At 42.5% G+C, this 23,015-nt stretch overlaps 1 protein-coding gene across 1 annotated transcript in view; it reads right to left on the reverse strand.

Annotated features, from left to right (window-relative positions):
* IL16 (interleukin 16) overlaps positions 1 to 22,910 on the reverse strand; it is a 33,656-nt gene extending 10,746 nt beyond the window's left edge. The window contains exons 1-11 of the mRNA XM_070763509.1: positions 22,797 to 22,910; positions 18,978 to 19,088; positions 17,806 to 17,920; positions 17,067 to 17,140; positions 16,057 to 16,273; positions 12,620 to 12,737; positions 9,135 to 9,267; positions 6,919 to 7,006; positions 5,152 to 5,621; positions 2,825 to 2,963; positions 994 to 2,083 (exon numbers count right to left, since the gene is read on the reverse strand). Coding sequence (XP_070619610.1) covers positions 994 to 2,083; positions 2,825 to 2,963; positions 5,152 to 5,621; positions 6,919 to 7,006; positions 9,135 to 9,267; positions 12,620 to 12,737; positions 16,057 to 16,273; positions 17,067 to 17,140; positions 17,806 to 17,920; positions 18,978 to 19,046 — 2,513 coding nt within the window. The 5' untranslated portion in view covers positions 19,047 to 19,088; positions 22,797 to 22,910. The remainder of the gene's footprint in view (positions 1 to 993; positions 2,084 to 2,824; positions 2,964 to 5,151; positions 5,622 to 6,918; positions 7,007 to 9,134; positions 9,268 to 12,619; positions 12,738 to 16,056; positions 16,274 to 17,066; positions 17,141 to 17,805; positions 17,921 to 18,977; positions 19,089 to 22,796) is intronic.
* Between the last annotated feature and the right edge of the window lie 105 nt (positions 22,911 to 23,015).

Consider the following 23,015-nt stretch of genomic DNA (forward strand, 5'->3'; position numbering starts at 1 on the left):
GTGGTAATTACTATTTTCTTAAATGTTGCCAGTATATTTCTTATACCTTATAATAATGATGCTGCTCCATAGTAACTATACCTGATACAGAAAAACTATTTATATTTTTGAAATCGGAACAAAAAATATGGTTCAGAAAAGTACAAGGACAACTGCGATTATTACAAAAAATATTTTTATGTAGACCTGTGTTATCCTTTGTTTTCAGAGAATATCTGAAACATTTAAGCCAAAGTTTTGGTTTTTTTTAAATATAATTTGTTGATGATAGCCACGGGGTGCTTTCTCAAGAGGCAACCGGACCGAGAGAATTCTGAGAGAATTCTGAGAAGATGTTTTCCTTGAAGATGTTTCACTTCTCATCCAAAAAGCTTCTTCAGTTCTGAACATTAGAAGTGAAGAAAGCTTCTTGGACGAAAAGCAAAATGTCTTCAAGGAAAAACAAAGAAAGTCCAGTTGCCTCTTGAAAAAAAATCCCACCGTTTGGGTCAAGCAGAATGCCTGAGGGTCTAGTTTATCAGTAACAATAAGCCAGGTAGGAGCATAATTCTAAGGTAAAACCAAAATCAGATGATAGCTTAGCATTATATGAACATTTGTACGAAAGCTGACTTAAATTGCCAAGTGAATAGTAAACCCAAGAGGTTTTTGTTCTTTTTTTGTTAAATTAGAAAGAAAGAAGCAGAAGTCTTCAAACTTGGCAATTTTAAGACATGTGAACTTCAACTCTCAAAATTCTCTCAAAATTCTCTCAGAATTCTCTCAAAATTCTCTCAGAATTCTCTCAAAATTCTCTCAGAATTCTCTCAAAATTCTCTCAGAATTCTCTCAAAATTCTCTCAGAATTCTCTCAGAATTCTCTCAGAATTCTCTCAGAATTCTCTCAAAATTCTCTCAGAATTCTCTCAGAATTCTGGGAGTTGAATTCCACAAGTCTTAAAGTTGCCAAATTTGGGGACTCCTACTTTAAAGTTACAAACAGAAAGACCTTACTTAAGAGAATAGCCAGTGTCCAGAGGCTGAACTTCTCTTCCTTGAGGGACAGCAACCTGGTCTTCGCCTTCTGTGCAAGATTCAGAAATCCCTCCATTGGAAGTTCCAGGGCTCTTCCTACAACAACGAGGAGACTGGGAAGGAAAGCCATCTAACGATTTCATCAAAGCCGATGAGAAGCGATTGCTGATGGAGTAGATTTTGCTGCATTTTTCTCCCTCGGCGCTGCTTTTCAACGCCTCACATGTCTGAAACAAAGGAAGCGGAATGCTCCTTGCTTGTTGACTCGCCGCTTTGGTGACCGGCGGGCCGAGTTCCGTATTTGGTGAGGCTGGAAGATTCAAAGATGAGTCAAGAGGGGTGCTGTTGCCCGTCTTCGAAACTGAAGCACAACGCTCCACGGAGGAGGAAGACGACGACGGGCTGATCTGATTTTCTGCTAGAGATGTTGGCAGGGGGCTTCTCTCAGAACCTCGGTGGTCAATGTTGCTGGTGGACACTTCCTGGGGATCACACGTGTCCGTCTGGGAATCCTTCCTGCTAGAAACTTCTTCTTTTTCAACGGGCGCCTTTGGACTCATTTTCCTAGTTCCCTTTTCCGGAGATTGAGGGGCGCCCAGATTTTCAAAAGAACTTATTCTCTGCTTTATTGACGATCCTCTCGATGTCCGGATAATCTTGGTAATGGAGCCCGCCTCGTTGTCCGACATGCTCTGATGCTCAGAGGTGCTATTTCTGAGAGGTTTTGCATCCGAAGTTCCTTTCTTTAGTCCCTTGAGGCTCTGGCGGAACCAAGCTGGTTTGGGCGCCACAGGTGGCCCTTTCTTGACAAAGTCCCCTTCCTCTGAGGTAGAGGAGGCCTTGGGGTCACTCTCCTCAGTGTCCGAGGGCCGCAGGGTTGGCTCAACGTCTTTGCTTTCGATGCCTTGCGGCATGTTCAATGCGCACCTTTGTTCAGCCATGCTGGGGTTAAACAAGCTTTTGATGCAGTCAGAAATCCTCACCCAGGGATCTTCGGTTGTCGTTTCAAGGCTATAATCCACCCTCGCTTGTCTTCTGAGTGCAGGTCTTTCAGATGGGTCTGCCTTCCCTAAGAACACATCACACAATTAACAAAACATCCGCTCTCACCAATGGGATCATTCTCAATTCAAAGTTACCCCACGGGTTCACAGTCTGTGCATGCTCGTGGGCAAGGTCCAAACTCAATTATACGTACAAAAGTTGGTTTGCATGTGCCACTAACAAACCTGGAACTTTTGCAATTGCTTTATGGCAACTCTACATCTACGAGTGAAATTTATTTCTAACTATGCAAAAACAGAGAACAATTTCTTTCAAGTTATCCATGCAATTTTTATGGCAGCAAAATAGAAGAAAGGTCGTTATCTTCTTCTATTTTTCTAAAAAGAAATAAATTAAATCAAGTGTAATCTATCATAGAAATTCTGGTGGTCTCCAATATCAAGCTAACAAATCCCAACCCTCTTTAGCTTCTGAGCCCAAGCAAGGTTGAGTTGGAAGACTTCAACTGAATGCCAGTGAAATGCTATTGGGCAAAGTGTGGTATTTCTTGCCCTTCAGTTACTAACTCACATAGTTGTGTGGTTAGATCATCCCATGTCATTCATTCTGAGTGCTATTCCTGGGCAGATTTATTCAGACGTTTGCAGAAAACAGCATCCCAGTCTGCAATCTTGATCATGATAACGATCGCTAGCCCAGGATTGCAAAACTGGAATGTGCATAATAATAATTCCTGCGTCCCATTCTTAAGGGGAGTCCTTAGTTAACAATGGCTGATCTACAGCAGACAAACACATCTTCTTACCTTTCTTGTTTTTCTTTTCCCAGTCTGCAACTCCTGAGGACACCTTCGGCTGTTCTGCAGCTTGTGGAGCTAAAGAACTTGCAAATGTGCCGTGACTTACAACCGTTTTATTTCTCAGCCGCAGCAAGTCCCCAACTTCCTGTCGACAAAACAGGAAGCACAAAGCTGACAACACTGAGTTGCATCAAACTGTGGTACCTTTGAGCTGTTCCATCTAGAGAAACATAAAAAGTTTCATCTGGAACTCAGCAGAGAACCAGGTTGGATTTGCAAGCCTGACAAACAATGCCACTAGATTCTGCAGTCGGTAACAGTCAGGATTTAGTTTATTTATTTATTTATTTTTTAAAAATAATTTTTATTATATTACAGAAATAAAAAGAGGAAGTGTAAATACATCTTATTTTGCATCGTTGTATCGACATATAATTTTAGCTATACAATCATTGTGCTTGTTTCCGTGATTATTCTGTACAGATGATCTATATCATTTCAAAATAGCAAGCTTAATATATCAATAATTAGGTATAAATTCTAAACTTTCTGTCTAAATGTTTTTTGCATTCTGTCCCTTCCTTCGCCCATACCCCCCCCCCCTTGAACTGTTTCTTAACAGTTCGAAATTCCTTTAATTAATGGTATGCAGCATATGGTGACCGCGATTTTAACATATTTTATTCTGACATACACTTTATCTAAGGTCAGTTTGGATTGAGTTTGATATCAAGTCAATTGAAGGTTTTCAGAATCTTGTGTTTGGTCACTATCAATATTCTTTCTATGTGTCATCCTGTTTTAGTTTTAATTTTATCTTTTTTCTTTTTGTTACCCATTCGTAAAAAAATTTCCCAATCAGGATTTAGTTTAATATTTACTAATCACTGGGTTAAAAAACAGGATTTCCTCCCTCTTTTTTTTTTTTTTAACATTCATCATTTCTGCTAGTTTTTAAAATCCTTTGCAGTCAATTCCTAAGCCTTTTCTTTTAAAAAAAACTAAATAGGACTTGATTTACAGATGCACTTCTACTCCTGGAAAAATAAAAAAGATGCTTTCAGAGGCTTAAATTATGTTGAAATATTCTCGCTCCCCCGCCCCCTTCCAGTTCACATTTAATTTCCTTTGAAATGTCACTAAAAGGGGAAGAGCATGTCATTGAAATGCTATTGGGCAAAGTGTGGGTTTCCTTGCCCTTCTTCAATTTTCAGAAGGCCCCCTGTGAATGCCGTGTTTTTTCTTAAAGAAAGGAACGGAGGAGAAATTTCCTGGCAATTAACTAGTGGAACGACTTGCTTCCAGAAGGCTTTTAAGAAGAAACTAGACAACCATTTGTCTGAATAGAGGCTCTCCTGCTTATTTTACTTTTTTCATGCTTTGCACATATCACTTGATATTTTCTTTTTCTGCATGTAAGATACTCAGGGGTAAAGTCTAGTTCCTTCCCTCCCCTACCGCCCGCTATTTTCTTCTCAAACTTGTTTTTATTTTTAAATTTGAAGCAGGGGACATGCAAAGGCCTGCATTTGGTGTTGCCATATGCAAAAAAATATATTTTTGCTTGTTCTCCGAGATGGCGGTTGCTTTGAGAGGAATCATTTTGGAGAGTTTTTGTTTCTTGTTTTGCAAATGCACTTTTAATTCGTTATTCAATGCAGAGAGAGGCCATGTCCAGGTTCATACCCATCATGTTTTCGCCATCTCAACTTATTTTCTAAAAATTAGCCAATTTATAAAGAAAAATTTCCCATGGTGTTAGGAATTAAAGCTTCTATTCCGGCGCCTTGGAACCTATTTTTACAATCCAACCAATCAGGCATTTACAGTGGGAGTGTCCCTCTGACCTTCCTGCCAATCAGCTTAAAGCTCTGTTGGGAGAATTGGTGCTAGACTTAGGGTTGGGGGTCACCACCATATGAAGAACTGTATTAAGGGGTCGTGGCATTAGAAAGGTTGAGAACCACTGTTCTAGATGATACAACCTGGCTCTTATGCACAATCTGAAGTTAGTTGGGGGAAAGATCAAAAGCAACGTGAGAAAATATTATTTCACTGAAAGAGTAGTAGATCCTTGGAACAAACTTCCAGCAGACGTGGTTGGTAAATCCACAGTGACTGAATTTAAACATGCCTGGGATAAACACATATCCATCCTAAGATAAAATACAGAAAATAGTATAAGGGCAGACTAGATGGACCAGGAGATCTTTTTCTGCCGTCAGACTTCTATGTTTCTATGTTTCTAATGTGCAACAGCTGTTATTCCGCAGTTGTTTCTCTCCACGTTGGGCATTTTTCAGCCCCTTGTGTCCACCTGAAGTTTGTCTTACCTGAGTGTTTGAAGATGGTGGGACTTCACTCTCCTGCAGGTTGGGCCTCTCTTTCATCTCTCCGGTCCTCTGCTCATTATCAGGGCAATCCTGTTTGAAATACTTCCTTGGTGGAGGTTTGGGTTTGAACGACCTGGGTTTTCTCACCAGGATCTCTGCGCATTTTTTAGTCGAATGTGGTGAAAGGGGACCGACGCCTTGAGTCACGGATGGGGAAGATTCGTTCCGCAAACTCATTTCAGAAAACGAATGTCGGGAGCCCGGTGGCTGGGTAATTGCTACATCCAGGTGACGTTCTTTTCCTTGGCCGTTGGTCAACTGATAAAGAAGGCCGTTTCCACAAGACGACCTGGGGTTGTAACTGCTATCGCTGCTGGAACGGATCATTGGCTTTTGAGAAGGATGGTTGAGGTGAGCGTCATTCTTCTCCAGGTATTTTTCACAGGGAGATTTCTTAAGCCAGCTGCCACCTACGTTGGAAGTAGAACACAGCACAGTCTAAAATTAGGATTTTAGAAATTAGTCTTTTTCTTGACTTCTTTTTCTTGTTGTTGTTATTTGTAATTTTATACCGTTGTAAGTTGCCCCGAGTCCTTCAAAATTGGACGGCATAGAAGTCAAATTAAATTTAATAAATAAAATAAAATAAAATAATAAAATAAAATAAAATAAAATAAAATAAAATAAAATAACATAAAATAACATAAAATAAAATAAAATAAAATAAAATAAAATAAAATAAAATAAAATAAAATAAAATAAAATAATAAAATAAAATACATCTTATGGGGACAAAGAGAAATCCCCTTAAATCTGTTTGGGTCCAGATTGAGGGAACTGTGTTCTGTCGGGTTCTCTGGTAGAATCCTCCCGAAAAGTCACAGGTACAAATTTCAGACACACACACACGTTTGAAAATTGAAAACAATGTTCTTTATAACGAAAAATCACTTAAACTAAGCCCTCTTTTGGTATAGCAAAGAGCACACGTCTCCAAACAAACTGGTAATTGGTACAAGTCCCTTATCAGTTCTGAGATACTTAGCTTGCAGCTGTGAGGCAATTCACAGTCCTTCTTCTTTCACAAAGTGAAACACACTTTGCTCTGCTTTAGTTTCAAAGCGGGGAAAAAGCAACACACCAAGGTCGAAGTCAGCAAGGCAGGCACGAAACACAACGATCAGATAATCCTCCACAATGGTCAAACCCACACGCTGCTCTTTATAGCAGCCTCACTAATGACCACAGCCCCACCCAACCACAGGTGGCCTCATTTTCTTTGATAATAATCTCTCAGTTGTTGCTGCCTATGCATCGCTCTCCGCATGCGTGGCTGTATCATTAACTCTTGTTCTGAATCCAAGGAAGAGCTAGACAATTGATCTCCTTCTGAGCTATCTGCCACACTCTCCTCCTCCGTGTCACTCATGTCTTCTTGGTCAGAGGAGCCTTCATCAGCAGATTCCACCGGGGGCAAAACAGGCCTGCCGCATGTGGATGTCTCCCCCACATCCACAGTCCTTGGGGCAGGAGCTGGGCCAGAACTAACCACAACAAACTGTAGGACTGTATTTTTAAAACTGCAGCTCACCATTGTTTGTTATTTTGTCCCAGAAGATCTAGTTCTCTCTATGTGGCATCTGGGTACCAATTCTGGTAACAGCTTGATGGACCACAAAGGTCCCTAAGCCAATTTGGCCTAGTTGGCTACTTTTAAAAAGATGGCAAATTCATCATATCTACAATAAATTGATAGGAATTCCTCACCTTCTGCATTCCAGTGGAATTTATCTCTTTCCAGCTTGTGGCTTTCCATGGCATTGAATACTGCATCCTTTAGCTGCTGTTCAGAAACCTGCAATTGGCCACCAAACCAAGGTGAAAAGTTTAAAGTTGGGCAAAACTCTGCTTTTATTTCCATTTTTGCAATACTTTATAATCACACTTTGAAGTCTCTCCTGGAACTGTGGGTGGGTTTCACTATTAAATTCTGAAATTCAGCCCCTTTTGCCCAAGGTTTCCTCTAAGATTTATGCCAAGACTTGTTAATAGAAACAAACATAGCAGACTGACGGCAGAAAAAGACCTCATGGTCCATCTAGTCTGCCCTTATACTATTTCCTGTATTTTATCTTACAATAGATATATGTTTATCCCAGGCATGTTTTTTTTAAAAAAGTATTTGCAGATATTCATAAAAATGACTACTGCAGATAATTTAAAGACAGAAAGTCAATTTCTTGTTTGGATTCACAGAACACAGGAATCCTTATAGTTTAGTTTAAGGTAAAAACAAGATCAAATTAGACCACGGTAGTATATTTATACATTTTGATGGGGATTAAAGAAATAGTGATGAGCAAGAAACATAGAAACATAGAAGACTGACGGCAGAAAAAGACCTCATGGTCCATCTAGTCTGCCCTTATACTATTTTCTGTATTTTATCTTAGGATGGATCTATGTTTATCCCAGGCATGTTTAAATTCAGTTACTGTGCATTTATCTACCACGTCTGCTGGAAGTTTGTTCCAAGGATCTACTACTCTTTCAGTAAAATAATATTTTCTCACGTTGCTTTTGATCTTTTCCCCAACTAACTTCAGATTGTTTCCCCTTGTTCTTGTGTTCACTTTCCTATTAAAAACACTTCCCTCCTGGACCTTATTTAACCCTTTAATATATTTAAATGTTTCAATCCTGTCCCCCCTTTTCCTTCCGTCCTCCAGACTCTACAGATTGAGTTCATGAAGTCTTTCCCGATACGTTTTTTGCTTAAGACCTTCCACCATTCTTGTAGCCCGTCTTTGGACCTGTTCAATTTTGTCAATATCTTTTTGTAGGTGAGGTCTCCAGAACTGAACACAGTATTCCAAATGTGGTCTAATAAGTCAACTTTTCGACTTTTCATTCGACCTAATGCAAATTGACCATCTGTGATTCCTCCAGGAAAATTTTATATACAGGTTTGCAGAACTTTGGATCCGAAAACAGCAAAACAGAGAAGACAGTATCAGCGCTTCTTAAATATAGTTTCTTAAAACCACTGCATCTTTTCTCCAGAAAAGAGATGCAGCTCCTTTAAGGAGTTTCACAGAATTGCTACTGGTATATGCATGTCTGATGCACTGCAAAGCATCAAAGCTGAAAGTGCTACGTAATGTTAATTGTAAGTAATAAGAATTAAGCTACCTGGTCGATGTTAAGGGACAAAACAATGAAAGAAAGAGAATGGCCAAGAAGTTCTAAATATGGTGGTAGACACCTTTTCAAGGAGATGGGCCTCATCAGGAGCCTGATGAAACTCAGACCTAACTTGCGTTTTCCACAATAGAACAATTTTGCCAACAAGTCTCCAGGACCACCCTCTGCCGCATGAATCCCAGCGACCGGTTAGGTCCCACAGAGTTGGCTTTCTCCAGGTCCTGTAGACTAAACTATGTCGTTTGGCGGGACCCAGTGGAAGAGCCTTCTCTGTGACGGCCCCTACCCTCTGGAACCAGCTCCCCCCGGAGATTAGAACTGCCCCCACCCTCCTTGCCTTTCGTAAGCTTCTTAAAACCCATCTCTGCCATCAGGCATGGGGGAATTGAGACATCTCCCCCGAGCCTATACAGTTTATACATGGTATATTTGTGTGTATGTTTGCTTTTAATAATGAGGTTTTTAATGTTTTTTAAATTATTAGATTTGTTTTACATTGTCTTTATTATTGCTGTGAGCCGCCCCGAGTCTACGGAGAGGGGTGGCATACAAATCTAATAAGTAAGTAAGTAAGTAAGTAAGTAAGTAAGTAAGTAAGTAAGTAAGTAAGTAAGTAAGTAAGTAAGTAAGTAGATAAACAAACAAACAAATAAATAAATTCATCTTCCTATTTGAGTAGGAGGGTTTTGGGGGGGCTTTGAGGATAACATTATTTTGACAATTGTCCCAGTGCTTAGGAATCATTAAAATATATAAATTTCTTCCACTTCCATTCTTACCTGTGGATCAGGATGCCTGCTAATGATAATTTGCACAATGCCAGGATTGCAGTGGCTTAGGACAGTGTGAACTTCACTAAGGGTCATTGTTTGGATGGATGTTTCGTTGATTTCCACTATTTCATCTCCACCTCTTCGAGAAGATTAAAGGCAGAAAAATAAGCGTTAACCCTAGCATGGTCAACATCGTATATATTTCTAAACTTGAAATTTTACCTGTTCTGCCGGCGTGTTTCAACCGCCCGTAATTACAGGGTAATTAGTCCAGGAAGACACACACCACACGATAAAAGGAAAATCCAAACATTTTTATAAACAGAAAAACAGAAACAGCTCCCTTTTTAAATGTCAAAGGGATTATCTGGTACACACAAGGCACAGGTTAAATGCAATCCAATTGCTCACCCAATAACTGGGAAATTGAGTCCAATTCTAAAGTCCAGAGAGTCCACACACAATCTTGAACAGCACACAAACCACGATCTTGACGAAACAGTGAATCAGATCATCTGCCATGAGGCTAAAACACCAGGCTGCACTTTTATCTGTAGCACTAATTACAGCAGCCCCACCCAACCACATGTGGCCTCATTTTCTCTTGTAATAATCCTTTAGTTGTTGTCTCCTATGCATCACTCTACGCATGCGTGGATGTGTCATTAATTCTTGTTCAGAATCCAAGGATGATACAGATGATTGATCTCCTCCTGGGCTGTCTGCCAAACTCCCTTCTTCCCTGTCACTCACGCTTCCTTGGTCAGAGGAGGCTTCGTCGGCAGATTCCACCGGGAGCAAAACAGACCTGCGGCATGTGGATGTTTCCCCCACATCCACCTGCACATTCCTTGGGGCAGGAGCTGGGCCAGAGCTAACCACAACATTTACCCGTGTCTTTTCTATTGGATACTGTATGATTTCATAGAGGGAAGGTTGAAGCCCAAAGAATTCTAGCTTTTCCTCTACTTTCAAACGAGCAATCCATACACAGTGATCCCTCGATTTGCGCGTTCTCGATTAACGCGAAACGCTGCAACGCGGTTTTTCAAAAAATATTAATTAAAAAATAAGTCCGCGTTTTTTTTCCTACACCACGGTTTTTCCCGCCCGATGACGTCATACTGATTGCTGATTGGCCAAAATCTCGACCAATCGTTGCAAACGCAAAAAAAAGCTTTGCAACTGTTGGAACTTGTTCAGACTTGTTGGAAGATGCCTCCTAAACGTTGCACACGGAGTGGAGGTGGCGACGCTAAAAAGACCAGGAGGATACTCACAATTAAAGAGAAAATTGACATTTTGGACATGCCATTGCCATTGCCGCCAGCGCTGCCCCAAGAAAGCCGGTGAGAGGAAGGAAGGAGGGAAGGAGGGAGGGAGAGAAGGGAAGGAGGGAAGGAGGGAGGGTTGCCATTGCCATTGCCGCCAGCGCTGCCCTGTGGGTAGCGGCGAGGAGCCCGGAAAAATCACCATTGCATTGCCAGCCTCCGAACTTGCGTCGCTCCACCTTCTGCGCATGTGCGGCCATGGAACAAAGGGCGCGCATGCGCAGATGGTGTTTTTACTTCCGCATCCAGTATAACGCGGAAATCGGTTAGCGCGGGAGGTCTTGGAACGTAACCCCCGCTAACCGAGGGATCACTGTATAGGCAAATTAAGAGAATAAGTTTAAAGTTCTTTATCTCACATTCCCTTTTGATATAAAGGGGACCTTTCTCTTTTGTGTAGTTTGGGTACAACCATGTCAATTACTTTGGGAACGACTACTGGATGTCTTATTTATTTGGGAATCATCTCTCGCATTTATTTTATGTGAAGCTAAAAATTAACTCCTTCAGGATTAGTTGGCTGGGTCACTATGTTATAGCAATAGCACTTAGATTTATATGTTGCTTTACAGCACTTTCTGGGCAGTTTATAAGGTCAGCATATTGCCACCAACAATCTGGGACTCCTATTAGTAGTAGACATACTACTCTACCTCCCAGTACATTCAAGTGGGTTGTGGGTTGTGTAAAGAAGGTCAGTGGGTAGTCGTCTCTCTCTTTCAGGAGGTAGCAAATTTTAGAAGACAAATCATGGACTATAACTTATAGTAGCTCTAATCTTGCCCTGTTTCACTGACATGCAACATAAATGGAGGCTCGGCTGAACAGAAAGGGTTAGACCAAGATTGACTCAGAGCATGGAGAAAGAATATGCAGGCTCCTGTTCTTCGGTTTCATCTTACTTAACTACTTATCTAAACTTTCCCTGGGTGCTCTGCTTTGCAAGAAACAGAATTTAGCATTTATGTTGTGCGTACAGTTTCTTTCTTTGTCGCAGCCTGGTCTTTCACATTGCAGGGGAAATTCAATATCGAGGTATTTCAAGGTTAATCATGGAAAAAAAGGAAAGGAGGGAGGAAAGGAAACAGGAAAAGAAAGGAAAGGAGGGAGGGAGGGAAGGAAGGAAAGGGAAGGAAAGGAAAGAAGGGAAGAGAAAGGAGAGGGAAGGATAGGGGAGGAGAGGAAAGGAAAAAGGAAAGGAAAGGAAGGGAAGGGAAAGGAAAGGAAAGGAAAGAAAGAAAAAGGAGAGGAAAGGATAGGGGGAGGAAAGGAAAAAGGAAAGGAAAGAAGGGAAGAGAAAGAAGAAGAAAGGATAGGGGGAGGGAAGGAAGGAAAGGGAAGGAAAGGAAAGAAGGGAAGAGAAAGGAGAGGGAAGGATAGGGGAGGAGAGGAAAGGAAAAAGGAAAGGAAAGGAAGGGAAGGGAAAGGAAAGAAAGAAAAAGGAGAGGAAAGGATAGGGGGAGGAAAGGAAAAAGGAAAGGAAAGAAGGGAAGAGAAAGAAGAAGAAAGGATAGGGGGAGGAAAGGAAAAAGGAAAGGAAAGGAAGGGAAGGGAAGGGAAAGGAAAGGAAAGGAAAGAAGGGAAGAAAAAGGAGAGGAAAGGATAGGGGGAGGAAAGGAAAAAGGAAAGGAAGGGAAAGGAAAGAAGGGAAGAAAAAGGAGAGGAAAGGAGAGGAAAAAGGAAAGGAAAGAAGGGAAGAAAAAGGAGAGGAAAGGATAGGGGGAGGAAAGGAAAGAAGGGAAGGGAAAGGAGAGGAGAGGAAAGGATAGGGGGAGGAAAGGAAAGGAAGGGAAGGAAAAGGAGAGGAAAGGATAGGGGGAGGAAAGGAAAAAGGAAAGGAAAGAAGGGAAGAGAAAGGAGAGGAAAGGATAGGGGGAGGAAAGGACAAAGGAAAGGAAGGGAAAGGAAAGGAGGGAGGAAAGGAAGGAAGGGGAAGGGAAGGGAGGAAGGAAGGAAGAAAAAAAGAAAGATAGATTTTGCAATCCATATGCATGAACCGAATTTGCCAATAACGGTTTTAAGGTATGGCCCTTTGTTCAGGTGAAAAGTTGGACTGGCTTTTGAGTAACCAATCAAACCAGGCACTGTGACTTCTCACTTTTTGGGAAAAGTGGGACCTGATCGTCAGAATACTTTGAAAATGACCTGGTCGCAACATACCTGAGCCTCCCATCCATGTGAGCCACAGAGCCAGGAGAAAGAGTGTGGATGAATATCCCCGAAATGTACCGGGAATAAGGGATGCTGCACAAGCCGATGCCTAAGCCCACTCCAGCCTCTGCGGAAAACACATTAGAAAGATAATGGAAAGACAAAGAGGAAGTGAGCTACCCAAATAATTAAGAAATGTCTCATTTCCCTATACGCTCACCCTGCGTCAGTACAGTAAAGCTTTACAGAGAATCATTAGAACTGCCTAGAACAGGGGTAGGCAAAGTTGGCTCTTCTATGTCGTGTGGACTTCAACTCCCAGAAGTCCTGGGCTAGCATGATTGGCTCAGGAATTCTGGGAGTTGAAGTCCACAAGTCATAGAAGAGCCAACTTTGCCTACCCCTGGCCTAGAATATCAGTGGGCTCCAGCTACCAGCCCTGGACGGCAGCTTCACACCTCGCTCTTTTAGAAAGGTGCACAACATTCTCAGATGCTCTTCTCATCCTGCTTAGAATCTTTTTGGACTGCTGCCTTCTGGCAGAAGATACACAACAATTAAAACTCGAACCACACGTTTTCTGAACCGTTTTTATCCCAGAGCTATAATTGCACTTAACTAGGGCAGTGATGGCGAACCTCTGGCACATGAGCTGTTGTCCTAGCTCGGCTCCAACATGAATGTGTGTGCTGGCCAGCTGATTTTTGGCTTGTACAGGGGCACTGGGAGGGCATTTTTGGCTTCCAGAGACCCTCCGGGGGAATGGGGAGGGGGTTTTTACCCGTGGAGCCTGGGGAGGGCAAAACATGAGCCTATTGGGCCCACCAGAAGTTGGGAAACAGGCCATTTCTGGCCTCCAGAAGGCCTCCAGGAGGGAGCTGTTTTTGCCCTCCCCAGGCATTGAATTACAGCCATCACTGTACTAGAGGGTCACCATCAGTGAATTGCTGGACAATGCTACTTGGACTGTTGTGTGGGTGTTGGATAGTTCAGGTGGGTAATTTGGCGGGTTGTGATGTATGTTGAGATTGGTCTTTGGCATCATATGAATTTCGTTGCATGCCTTCTGCTACATGAATCCCAACGACCGATTAGGTCCCACAGAGTTGGCCTTCTCCTGGTCCTGTCGACTAAACAATGTCGTTTGGTGGGTCCCAGGGGAAGAGCCTTCTCTGTGGCGGCACCGACTCTCTGGAACCAGCTCCCCCCTGGAGATTAGAACTGCCCTCACCCTCCTTGCCTTCCATAAACTCCTTAAAACCCAACTTTGCCTCCAGGCATGGGGGAATTGAGATATCTCCCCCGGGCCTATACAATTTATGTATGGTATATCTGCTTAATAATGGGGTTTTTAAATGTTTTTAAATTATTAGATTTGTTATGAATTGCTCTATTGCTGTTGTGAGCCCCCCCGAGTCTACGGAGAGGGGCGGCATACAAATCTAATTAAATAAATAAATAAATAAATACTATGTATATATACACAAGGACAATAAAGTATTTATTATTATTGAGCATTACGCTCGCTTCTATCCGCAACCGTTCATAGAAACATAGAAGATTGACGGCAGAAAAAGACCTCATGGTCCATCTAGTCTGCCCTTATACTACTTCCTGTATTCTATCTTAGGATGGATATTCAGGATTCCTGCATGCATATCTGACGGCTTGGCCCACATATTGTGCTAAGCTGCAGTTTGTTTTAATCGCGGTTTCACATGCCAGAATAGCACACACATATTAAGACATTAAAACCGGTCTGCAAGCCTGAGTAGCAGAATAGATGTGTTTTGCTAGCCAAACAAGTTTATTATTATTTTTTACGAACCCAGTCATTAGAGTAGAATGATTGCTCTGTCTCAACTCCTGCCAAACCAGAAGGGATTTTTGGCACAGCATCACCATAAAAAGAAGCGGGGATGCGGGGGGAGATTCAGAATGCCAATATATTTGAGCCGCGTCTATTCTGGAAACACTTGAAATATAGAAACATGGAAGATTGACGGCAGAAAAAGACCTCATGGTCCATCCAGTCTGCCCTTATACTATTTCCTATATTTTATCTTAGGATGGATATATGTTTATCCCAGGCATGTTTAAATTCAGTTACTGTGGATTTACCAACCACGTCTGCTGGAAGTTTGTTCCAAGCATCTACTTCTCTTTCAGTCAAATCATATTTTCTCACATTGCTTCTGATCTTTCCCCCAACTAACCTCAGATGGTGCCCGCTTGTTCTTGTGTTCACTTTCCTATTAAAAACACTTCCCTCCTGAACCTTATTTATCCCTTTAACATATTTAAATGTTTCAATCATGTCCCCACTTTCCCTTCTGTCCTCCAGACTATACAGATTGAGTTCATGAAGTCTTTCTGGATAGGTTTTATGCTTAAGACCGTCCACCATTTTTGTAGCCTGTCTTTGGACCCATTCAATTTGATCACTCTCCTTTTGTAGGTGAGGTCTCCAGAATCGAACACAGTATTCCAAATGGGGTCTCACCAGCGCTCTATACAGCGGGATCACAATCTCCCTCTTCCTGCTTGTTATACCTTTAGCTATGCAGCCAGGCATTCTACTCGCTTTTCTTACCGCCTGACTGCAGAGGGGCGGCATACAAATATAATAAATAAATAAATAAATAAATAAATAAATAAATAAATAAATACATACTGTAAATAAATAAATAAATAAATAAATAAATAATAATAATAATAATAATAATAATAATAATAATAATAATAATTGTGGGACTTCCGACTTCAGACTGACCGAATTCTGAAGCATAACACACCAGACATTGTGATCGTGGAGAAAAAGAAAGTATGGATCATCGACATCGCAATCCCAGGGGACAGCAGAATTGAGGAAAAGCAGCTAGAGAAATTAGTGAAATACGAAAATCTAAAAATCGAGATGCAACGACTCTGGCATAAGCCCGTGAAAGTGGTCCCAGTGGTACTTGGCACGCTGGGCGCAGGGCCAAAGGATCTCAGCGGACATTTGAAAACCATTGGAATTGACAAAATCTCCATTTGTCAATTGCAAAAGGCCGCTTTACTGGGATCGGCAAACATAATTCGCCACTACATCATGCAGTCCTAGGTGCTTGGGAAGCGCCCGACTGGTGATGAAATATGAAATCCAGCATAGTGATCTCGTTTGCTGTGTTGTACTGACATAATAATAATAATAATAATAATAATAATAATAATAATAATAATAATAATAATAATAATAATAATAATTTGAGACTGTCAGAAATCACTACCCCTAAATCCTTCTCTTCTGAAGTTTTTGCTAACACAAAACTGCCAATACAATACTCAGATTGAGGATTCCTTTTCCCCAAGTGCTTTTCCTTTTCCCCCAAAACATGGGTTTTTGTTTTGTTTTTTGCAATGGGGATGATGGGGGGTGGGGAGTGGCTACATTTACTGCTCACCTTTATTTAAGGAAACTTCCACTATGACCCTGTCATTGGGGTTCGTGGTATTCAGAGGGAAAGCCGGGGTGCTTTCTGACCCAAAGGAGCTGTTCTCCTTGGTGATGCACATGCTGGTACTCAAAGAACGGCAAAGGTGAGACGACAGGTAGCTGGTGGCCGAAGATGGGGCGCTGAAGCTTGTCCGAACGGTGAGTGTGAGGAGGCCCTTTTTGGCCTGCTGGAAAGAAGGAAGGGTTGTGAGAAGGAGGAGGAGGAGGAGGAGGAGAACATGGGGAAGGGAGAGGAATACATGAAAGAGAAGGGGAAGAAGACACAGGGGAAGGAGAACAGAAGGAGGAGGAGGAAGAATACATGAAAGAGAAAGGGAGCAGGGGAAGGAGAAGAACAACAGAAAGGATGAAAAGCAGAAGAGGAGGAGAATTCTTATAGGAAAACATTGCATAAACATAAACATAAACAAGATCTAAGTATTGCCCACAAGATCATATGCTGCAACGTCCTGCCTGTCGGCGACTACTTCAGCTTCAACCGCAACAACACAAGAGCACACAACAGATTTAAACTTAATATTAACCGCTCCAAACTTGACTGTAAAAAATATGACTTCAGTAACCGAGTTGTCGAAGCGTGGAACTCATTACCGGACTCCATAGTGTCATCCCCAAACCCCCAACACTTTGCCCTTAGATTATCTACGGCTGACCTATCCAGATTCCTAAGAGGTCAGTAAGGGGCGAGTACAAGTGCACTAGAGTGCCTTCCGTCCCCTGTCCTATTGCTCTCCTATATCTCCTATACCTTTCTTCTATTCCTATACCTCTTCTTCTATTCTTTCATTGATATGTTCTATTACTATACCTTCTTTTCTATTATTTCTTAGATATATTTTACTATGAGTATCTCCTCTATAACCTTCATCATGTATTTTACTATGTGCATATAGATATGTACCCACTAAAACCCTAATTGTGTATTGGACAAAATAAAGAAATAAATAGAGCCATAACCTTAAATTTCTGCAAAGCTTCGTGGTGTGTGAGTCCATGCATCGACTCTCCGTTCAATTCTAGGATTTCGTCTCCTGTTTATGTCAAAATAAACAATCTTATTCGCTAGTTTTTGGCACCATCATTTCATCAACTTTCCGCCAACCAAGGTTCACCCACCATTCCACACTCACTCATTCTCCCTCCCCCAATTAGATAGCTGCACATAAAATCAAAGCCACTAATCCCATTACAGTGTTCCCTCGATTTCCGCGGGGGATGCCTTCCGAGACCCCCTGCGAAAGTCGGATTTCTGCAAAGTAGAGATGCGGAAGTAAATACACTATTTTTGGCTATGAACAGTGTCACAAGCCTTCCCTTAACACTTTAAACTCCTAAATTGCAATTTCCCATTCCCTTAGCAACCATTTAGATTATTACTCACCATGTTTATTTGTTAAAGTTTATTAAAAAAAATATTTATTAAAGGTGGACGAAAGTTTGGCGATGATATATGACGTCATCGGGCAGGAAAAACCGTGGTATAGGGGGAAAAACTGCAAAGTATTTTTTAATTAATATTTTTGAAAAACCGTGGTATAGGCTTTTCGCAAAGTTCGAACCCGCGAAAATCGAGGGAACAATGTACTTTTTTTTTTTTCAAGACAGATATATTTACAGGACTGGGAGATGGTCTTGTCCCCTTAAGACTTCCCTTCTGTAAACGCAACTGTATAGTTTGGGGACAATGTTATCCTACCTTCCTGTAACCTTCCATCGGCAGCAGCTGCTCCTCCAGGGAAAATTGTCTTCACATAGATGCCAATGGGGCCATAAATGCTGTCCTGACCACCCACAATGCTAAAGCCCAGTCCCTAAGGAAAATGAACAGAGGAAGCATTTCACTTGATTAATCGCCTGCTCCTTTGGCTAACTGCTTGAACAAAGTAATCAAAGCACTTTTGTTTGTGAAAAGGTCTAGGAGGAAAAAAAAGTTTTTATTGGCCCTCAACTCTGAAAGGCGTTGGGAATTTCTTCTGAAACAGCTACAGATGGCTACCGATTGGTCTCCGGATGCAATTCAATGTGTTGGTTATTACCTATAAAGCCCTACATGGTTTAGGACCAGATTACTTACAAGACCGTCTCCTGCCTCACGGATCCCAGCGGCCGGTTAGATCCCACAGAGTCGGCCTTCTCCAAGTCCCGTCAGCCAAGCAATATCAACTTGCGGGGCCTAGACGAAGGGCCTTCTCTGTGGTGGCTCTGGTTCTATGGAACCAGCTCCCCCCAGGGATTTGCACCAGCCCCATTCTCCTGGCAATGAAAAAAAGTCTGCAAAGACTTAGGGCTGGAAAAACTAGAGAGTAACAGTGAAAAAGCCGGCAAGGTAAGAGCCGGAAAGATCATTAGCATTTAGTTAGCCCTGGAAAAAAAGCTTTGAAAAAATGTTATATTCAGAGCATAAGACGCACCCAAATTTTTAGCTTCATGCTTTTGGGGAAGATTAAGTCAGAACTAGTGATGGGCGAACACAACTGTGTTTGGGTTCAGCAAGTTCGGACAAAATTTACGTAAAATTCGGCCGAACCCGAACAGGGAATCCCTCCCACGAAGAGATTCCAGGGGCGGAGCTTTGACGTCACCGGCAGGTTGCTAAGGACGCTAAGGTGATCACTTCCTGGATCACCTTGGCGTCCTTAGCAACCTGCCAGTGACGTCAAAGCTCCGAATGCCAAACACAACCCTAAACTTTGCCCGAAGTTTGAAAAAAAATCAGGTTTGTGTTCGGCATACCGAACACCACAAAATTCGGTACGGACCCAAATTGTGCGGGTTCAGTTCACCCATCACTAGTCAGAACCCCTTTTTTTGTCACAGTATTCATATGTATTATCCAAGGAAAGAGATATAACAAAGCAAATCGCTCACCTTGCCTTGACCTTTCATTAAAACAATGTTGGAGATCATAGAAGCCTGTAAACTCGAAGATGTGGACATGAGGTGGGCAGAACTTAGTGAGCGAGATGATCTGGAAAGAGGCTACAATTGAAACAAACAGCAAGGAAAGGTTAATAATATGCTACTGCAATTTTTTAAAAAAATATATTTTCATGTAACTTGTCACAATTTTAGCCTACAATAGAATGATGAATTAGATGTTGATAATATATCTTTGGTGGTTCTTCATCATCAGCGATGATTGTACAGTCATCATGATCTGCATTGTCCTAATCTGGATGTGCATTGGCTGCCAATTGATTTCTGGACTCAGTTTAATAATAATAATAATAATAATAATAATAATAATAATAATAATAATAATAATAATAATAATAATAATTTATTAGATTTGTATGCCGCCCCTCCCCGAAGACTCGGGGCGGCTCACAACAATGATAAAAACAAGTGTTGGTTATGACCTATAAAGCTCTACATGGCCGTCTCCGGGTCCCGTCAACCAAACAATGTCGTTTGGCGGGCCCCAGGGGAAGAGCCTTCTCTGTGGCGGCCCCGGCCCTCTGGAATCAACTCCCCCCGGAGATTAGAACGGTCCCCACCCTCCTTGTCTTTCGCAAGTTACTTAAGACCCACCTCTATCGCCAGGCATGGGGGAACTGAGACACCTTCCCAAGGCTTTTTATGTTTTATGCTTTGGTATGTATGTGTTGCATGGTTTTTAATTGTTGGGGTTTTATATACCTTTCTCTTTTAATATTAGATTTGTTGTAATGTTATATTGTCTTTGATTATTGTTGTGAGCCACCCCAAGTCTTCGGAGAGGGGAGGCATACAAATCTAATAAATTATTATTATTATTATTATTATTATTATTATTATTATTATTATTATTATTATTGGGCCATATTACTTGAGGGACCGCCTTCTGCCGTATGAGTCTTAGCAACCGGTCAGGTCCCACAGAGTCGGCCTTCTCCAGGTCCCATCAACCAGACAATGTCGCTTGGCGGGACCTTGGGGAAGAGCCTTCTCTGTGGTGGCCCCGGGCCTCTGGAATCAGCTCCCCCCAGAGACTCACAGTGCCGCCACCCTCCTCACCTTCCACAAGAGTCTTAAGTCTCATTTATGTCATCAGGCTTGGGCCGATTAGATGTTAGCCCACGGCCAACGAATGATTGTATGATTGCTGTACGAAGGGTTGTGATTGATTTTTAATATAATTAGGGATTTTAGATAGCTATGTAATTTTAATTTAATTGGATTGATTCTATTGTAATTTACTGTTTTTATATGTTGTAAGCCACCCCGACTCTTCGGAGAGGGGCGGCATAGAAATCGAATAAATAACTAAATAACTAAATAAATAGCTAATCTACAATCAGGCTATATAGCCTCACCATGGACTTTGCTCGTGCCTTGCAGAGAGTTGAATCGTGTCCTTTGCCCCCTATTTTTACCATTCAAGAGATGACAAGAGAATTTGCTTTTAGGAATCTTTTCAGAGAAGGGAGAATTTCCTTTGGAGTCAAACCTTCCATGGTTGGCGGGTTCTGTTCTTGCGTTTATTTAATTAGGAAGTCGCCCAGGGATGTGTATTAATGGCCACTTCCTAATTATATCAATGCCAAAAACACAGCACATAACAAATTATCTTCCGCTGAACAACACTCACTCTCCACCAGACTCCAAGGCAGTTAGTGGGATGTCGCGCCCTTGAAAAACCGTAGGAAAAATCTCCCCGTTCCCTGAATAAATTCAGGAAAAAACTACCTACCCAATTTAGAAGGATTTCTAAAGGCCACTTGAGCTCAGATCACTGGTACGGTACAGTTCTATGAACCAGTAGCAGCAGTGAACAGGAGGCTCCGCCCTCCCTGCCCCAGACGCTTCTGCACATGTGCAGGAGAGTCGGCCCTGCACGCTAACTAGGGGTGGATTGCCATTACCGCCACTACTGGCATACTGTGCACGCAGCTTTATTCATTCATTCATTCATTCATTCATTCATTCATTCATTCATTCATTTATTCATTCATTCATATATTTGAGTTGAAAGGGACCTTGCAGGTCATCATGTCCAACCCCCTGCTTAAGCAGGCAATCCTACAGCACCCCAGCCAAGTGACAGTCCAATTTAATAATAATAATAATAATAATAATAATAATAATAATAATAATAATAATTTATTGCATTTGTATGCCGCCCCTCTCCGTAGACTCGGGGCGGCTAACAACAATAATAAACACAACATGTACAATCCAATAATAATAAAAAACAACTAAAAACCCCTATTATAAAACCAAACATACACACAAACATACCATGCATAACTTGTAATGGCCTAGGGGGAAGAGCTATCTCAACTCCCCCATGCCTGGTGGTATAAGTGAGTCTTGAGTAGTTTACGAAAGACAGGGAGGGTGGGGGCAGTTCTAATCTCTGGGGGGAGTTGGTTCCAGAGGGCCGGGGCCGCCACAGAGAAGGCTCTTCCCCTGGGGCCCGCCAAACGACATTGTTTAGTCGACGGGACCCGGAGAAGGCCAACTCTGTGAGACCTTTTCGGTCGCTGGGATTCGTGCGGTAGCAGGCCGTTCCGGAGGTAATCTGGTCCATTGCCATGTAGGGCTTTAAAGGTCATAACCAATACTTTGAATTGTGACTGGAAACTGATCGGCAGCCAATGCAAGCCACGGAGTGTTGAAGAAATTTCCTCTTCAAAATGTCCAAAGTTGGGGAGTTCACAATCTCCACTGGCAGGCCGTTCCACTGGTTGATCACTCTGACCGTCAGGAAGTTCTTCCTTATTTCTAGGTTGAATCTCTCTTTGGTCAGCTTCCAACCGTTGTTCCTCGTCTGGCCCTCTGGTGCCCTGGAAAACAGCGTGACCCCCTCCTCTCTGTGGCAACCCCTCAAGTACCTGTAGACTGCTATCCTGTCCCCCCTGGCCCTTCTTTTCTCTAGGCCAGTGATGGTGAACCTATTGCACGGGTGCCACAGGTGGCACGCAGAGCCATATCTGCTAGCACTCGAGCCGTTGCCCTAGCTCAGCTCCAATATGCATGTGTGTGCTGGCCAGCTGATTTTTGGCTTGTACTGAGGCTCTGGAAGGGCGTTTTTGGCTTCCAGGGAGCCTCCAGGGGGACGGGGGAGGACATTTTTGCCCTTCCCTGGTTCCAGGGAAGCCTGGAGCCTGGAGAGGGTGAAACATGAGCCTACTGGGCCCACCAGAAGTTGGGAAACAGGCCATTTCCAGCCTCCAGAGGGCCTCTGGGTGGCGAGGGAAGCTGTTTTCACCTCCCCGGGCATTGAATTATGAGTGTGGGCACTCGCACATGTGCAATAGCATGCGCCCATGCTCTTTTGGCACCCGAGGAAGAAAAGGTTCGCCATCACTGCTCTAGGCTATCCATGCCCAGTTCCAGCAATCTCTCTTCATAAGTCTTGGTTTCTAGTCTCCTAATCATTTTGGTTGCTCTTTTCTGCGCCTTCTCCAGAGTTTCTATGTCTCTTTTGAAGTGTGGTGACCAGAACTTCAGTTATCTTGCAGGTGCAATTTTTTTTGCAGGCGATGCTCCCCTTGGCCCATGGAAGTGACCTCATTCTTCTGAGGTCAAGGCCTTTTGGAAAACAGGCTGCTTTGTTTCAGGGAAGCATTAGATGCTCGTTTCGGAGGCGTGAACGAGGAAGGAAATGTTTGGCCTGAAAGCCACATTCCATCTGCATTGTCGTTTCTTGACGGTTCCCCAGATGGAGCGCTATAGTCTGGTGGGTTTCCTTTTTCCTCTTACCTTGACAGCTGTCTTTCCTGCCGCGTTCTCCAGCTGTTGAGAGAACGACTTTCGGTTGCTATAAAGGCTCTGCCTGTACCGAGAAGTCGACTTCTTGACCGCAGAACTATCCACATCTCCTATCCAGTAGGGACTAGCACCTTAAGAGTGGGGAGGGAAGGAGGGAAGGAAAAACAAAGATTGAATTGAATTGAATACCCTTATACTGTTTCCTGTATT

This window comes from Erythrolamprus reginae, chromosome 10, assembly GCF_031021105.1.
Source record: "Erythrolamprus reginae isolate rEryReg1 chromosome 10, rEryReg1.hap1, whole genome shotgun sequence".
NCBI lineage: Eukaryota > Metazoa > Chordata > Lepidosauria > Squamata > Dipsadidae > Erythrolamprus > Erythrolamprus reginae.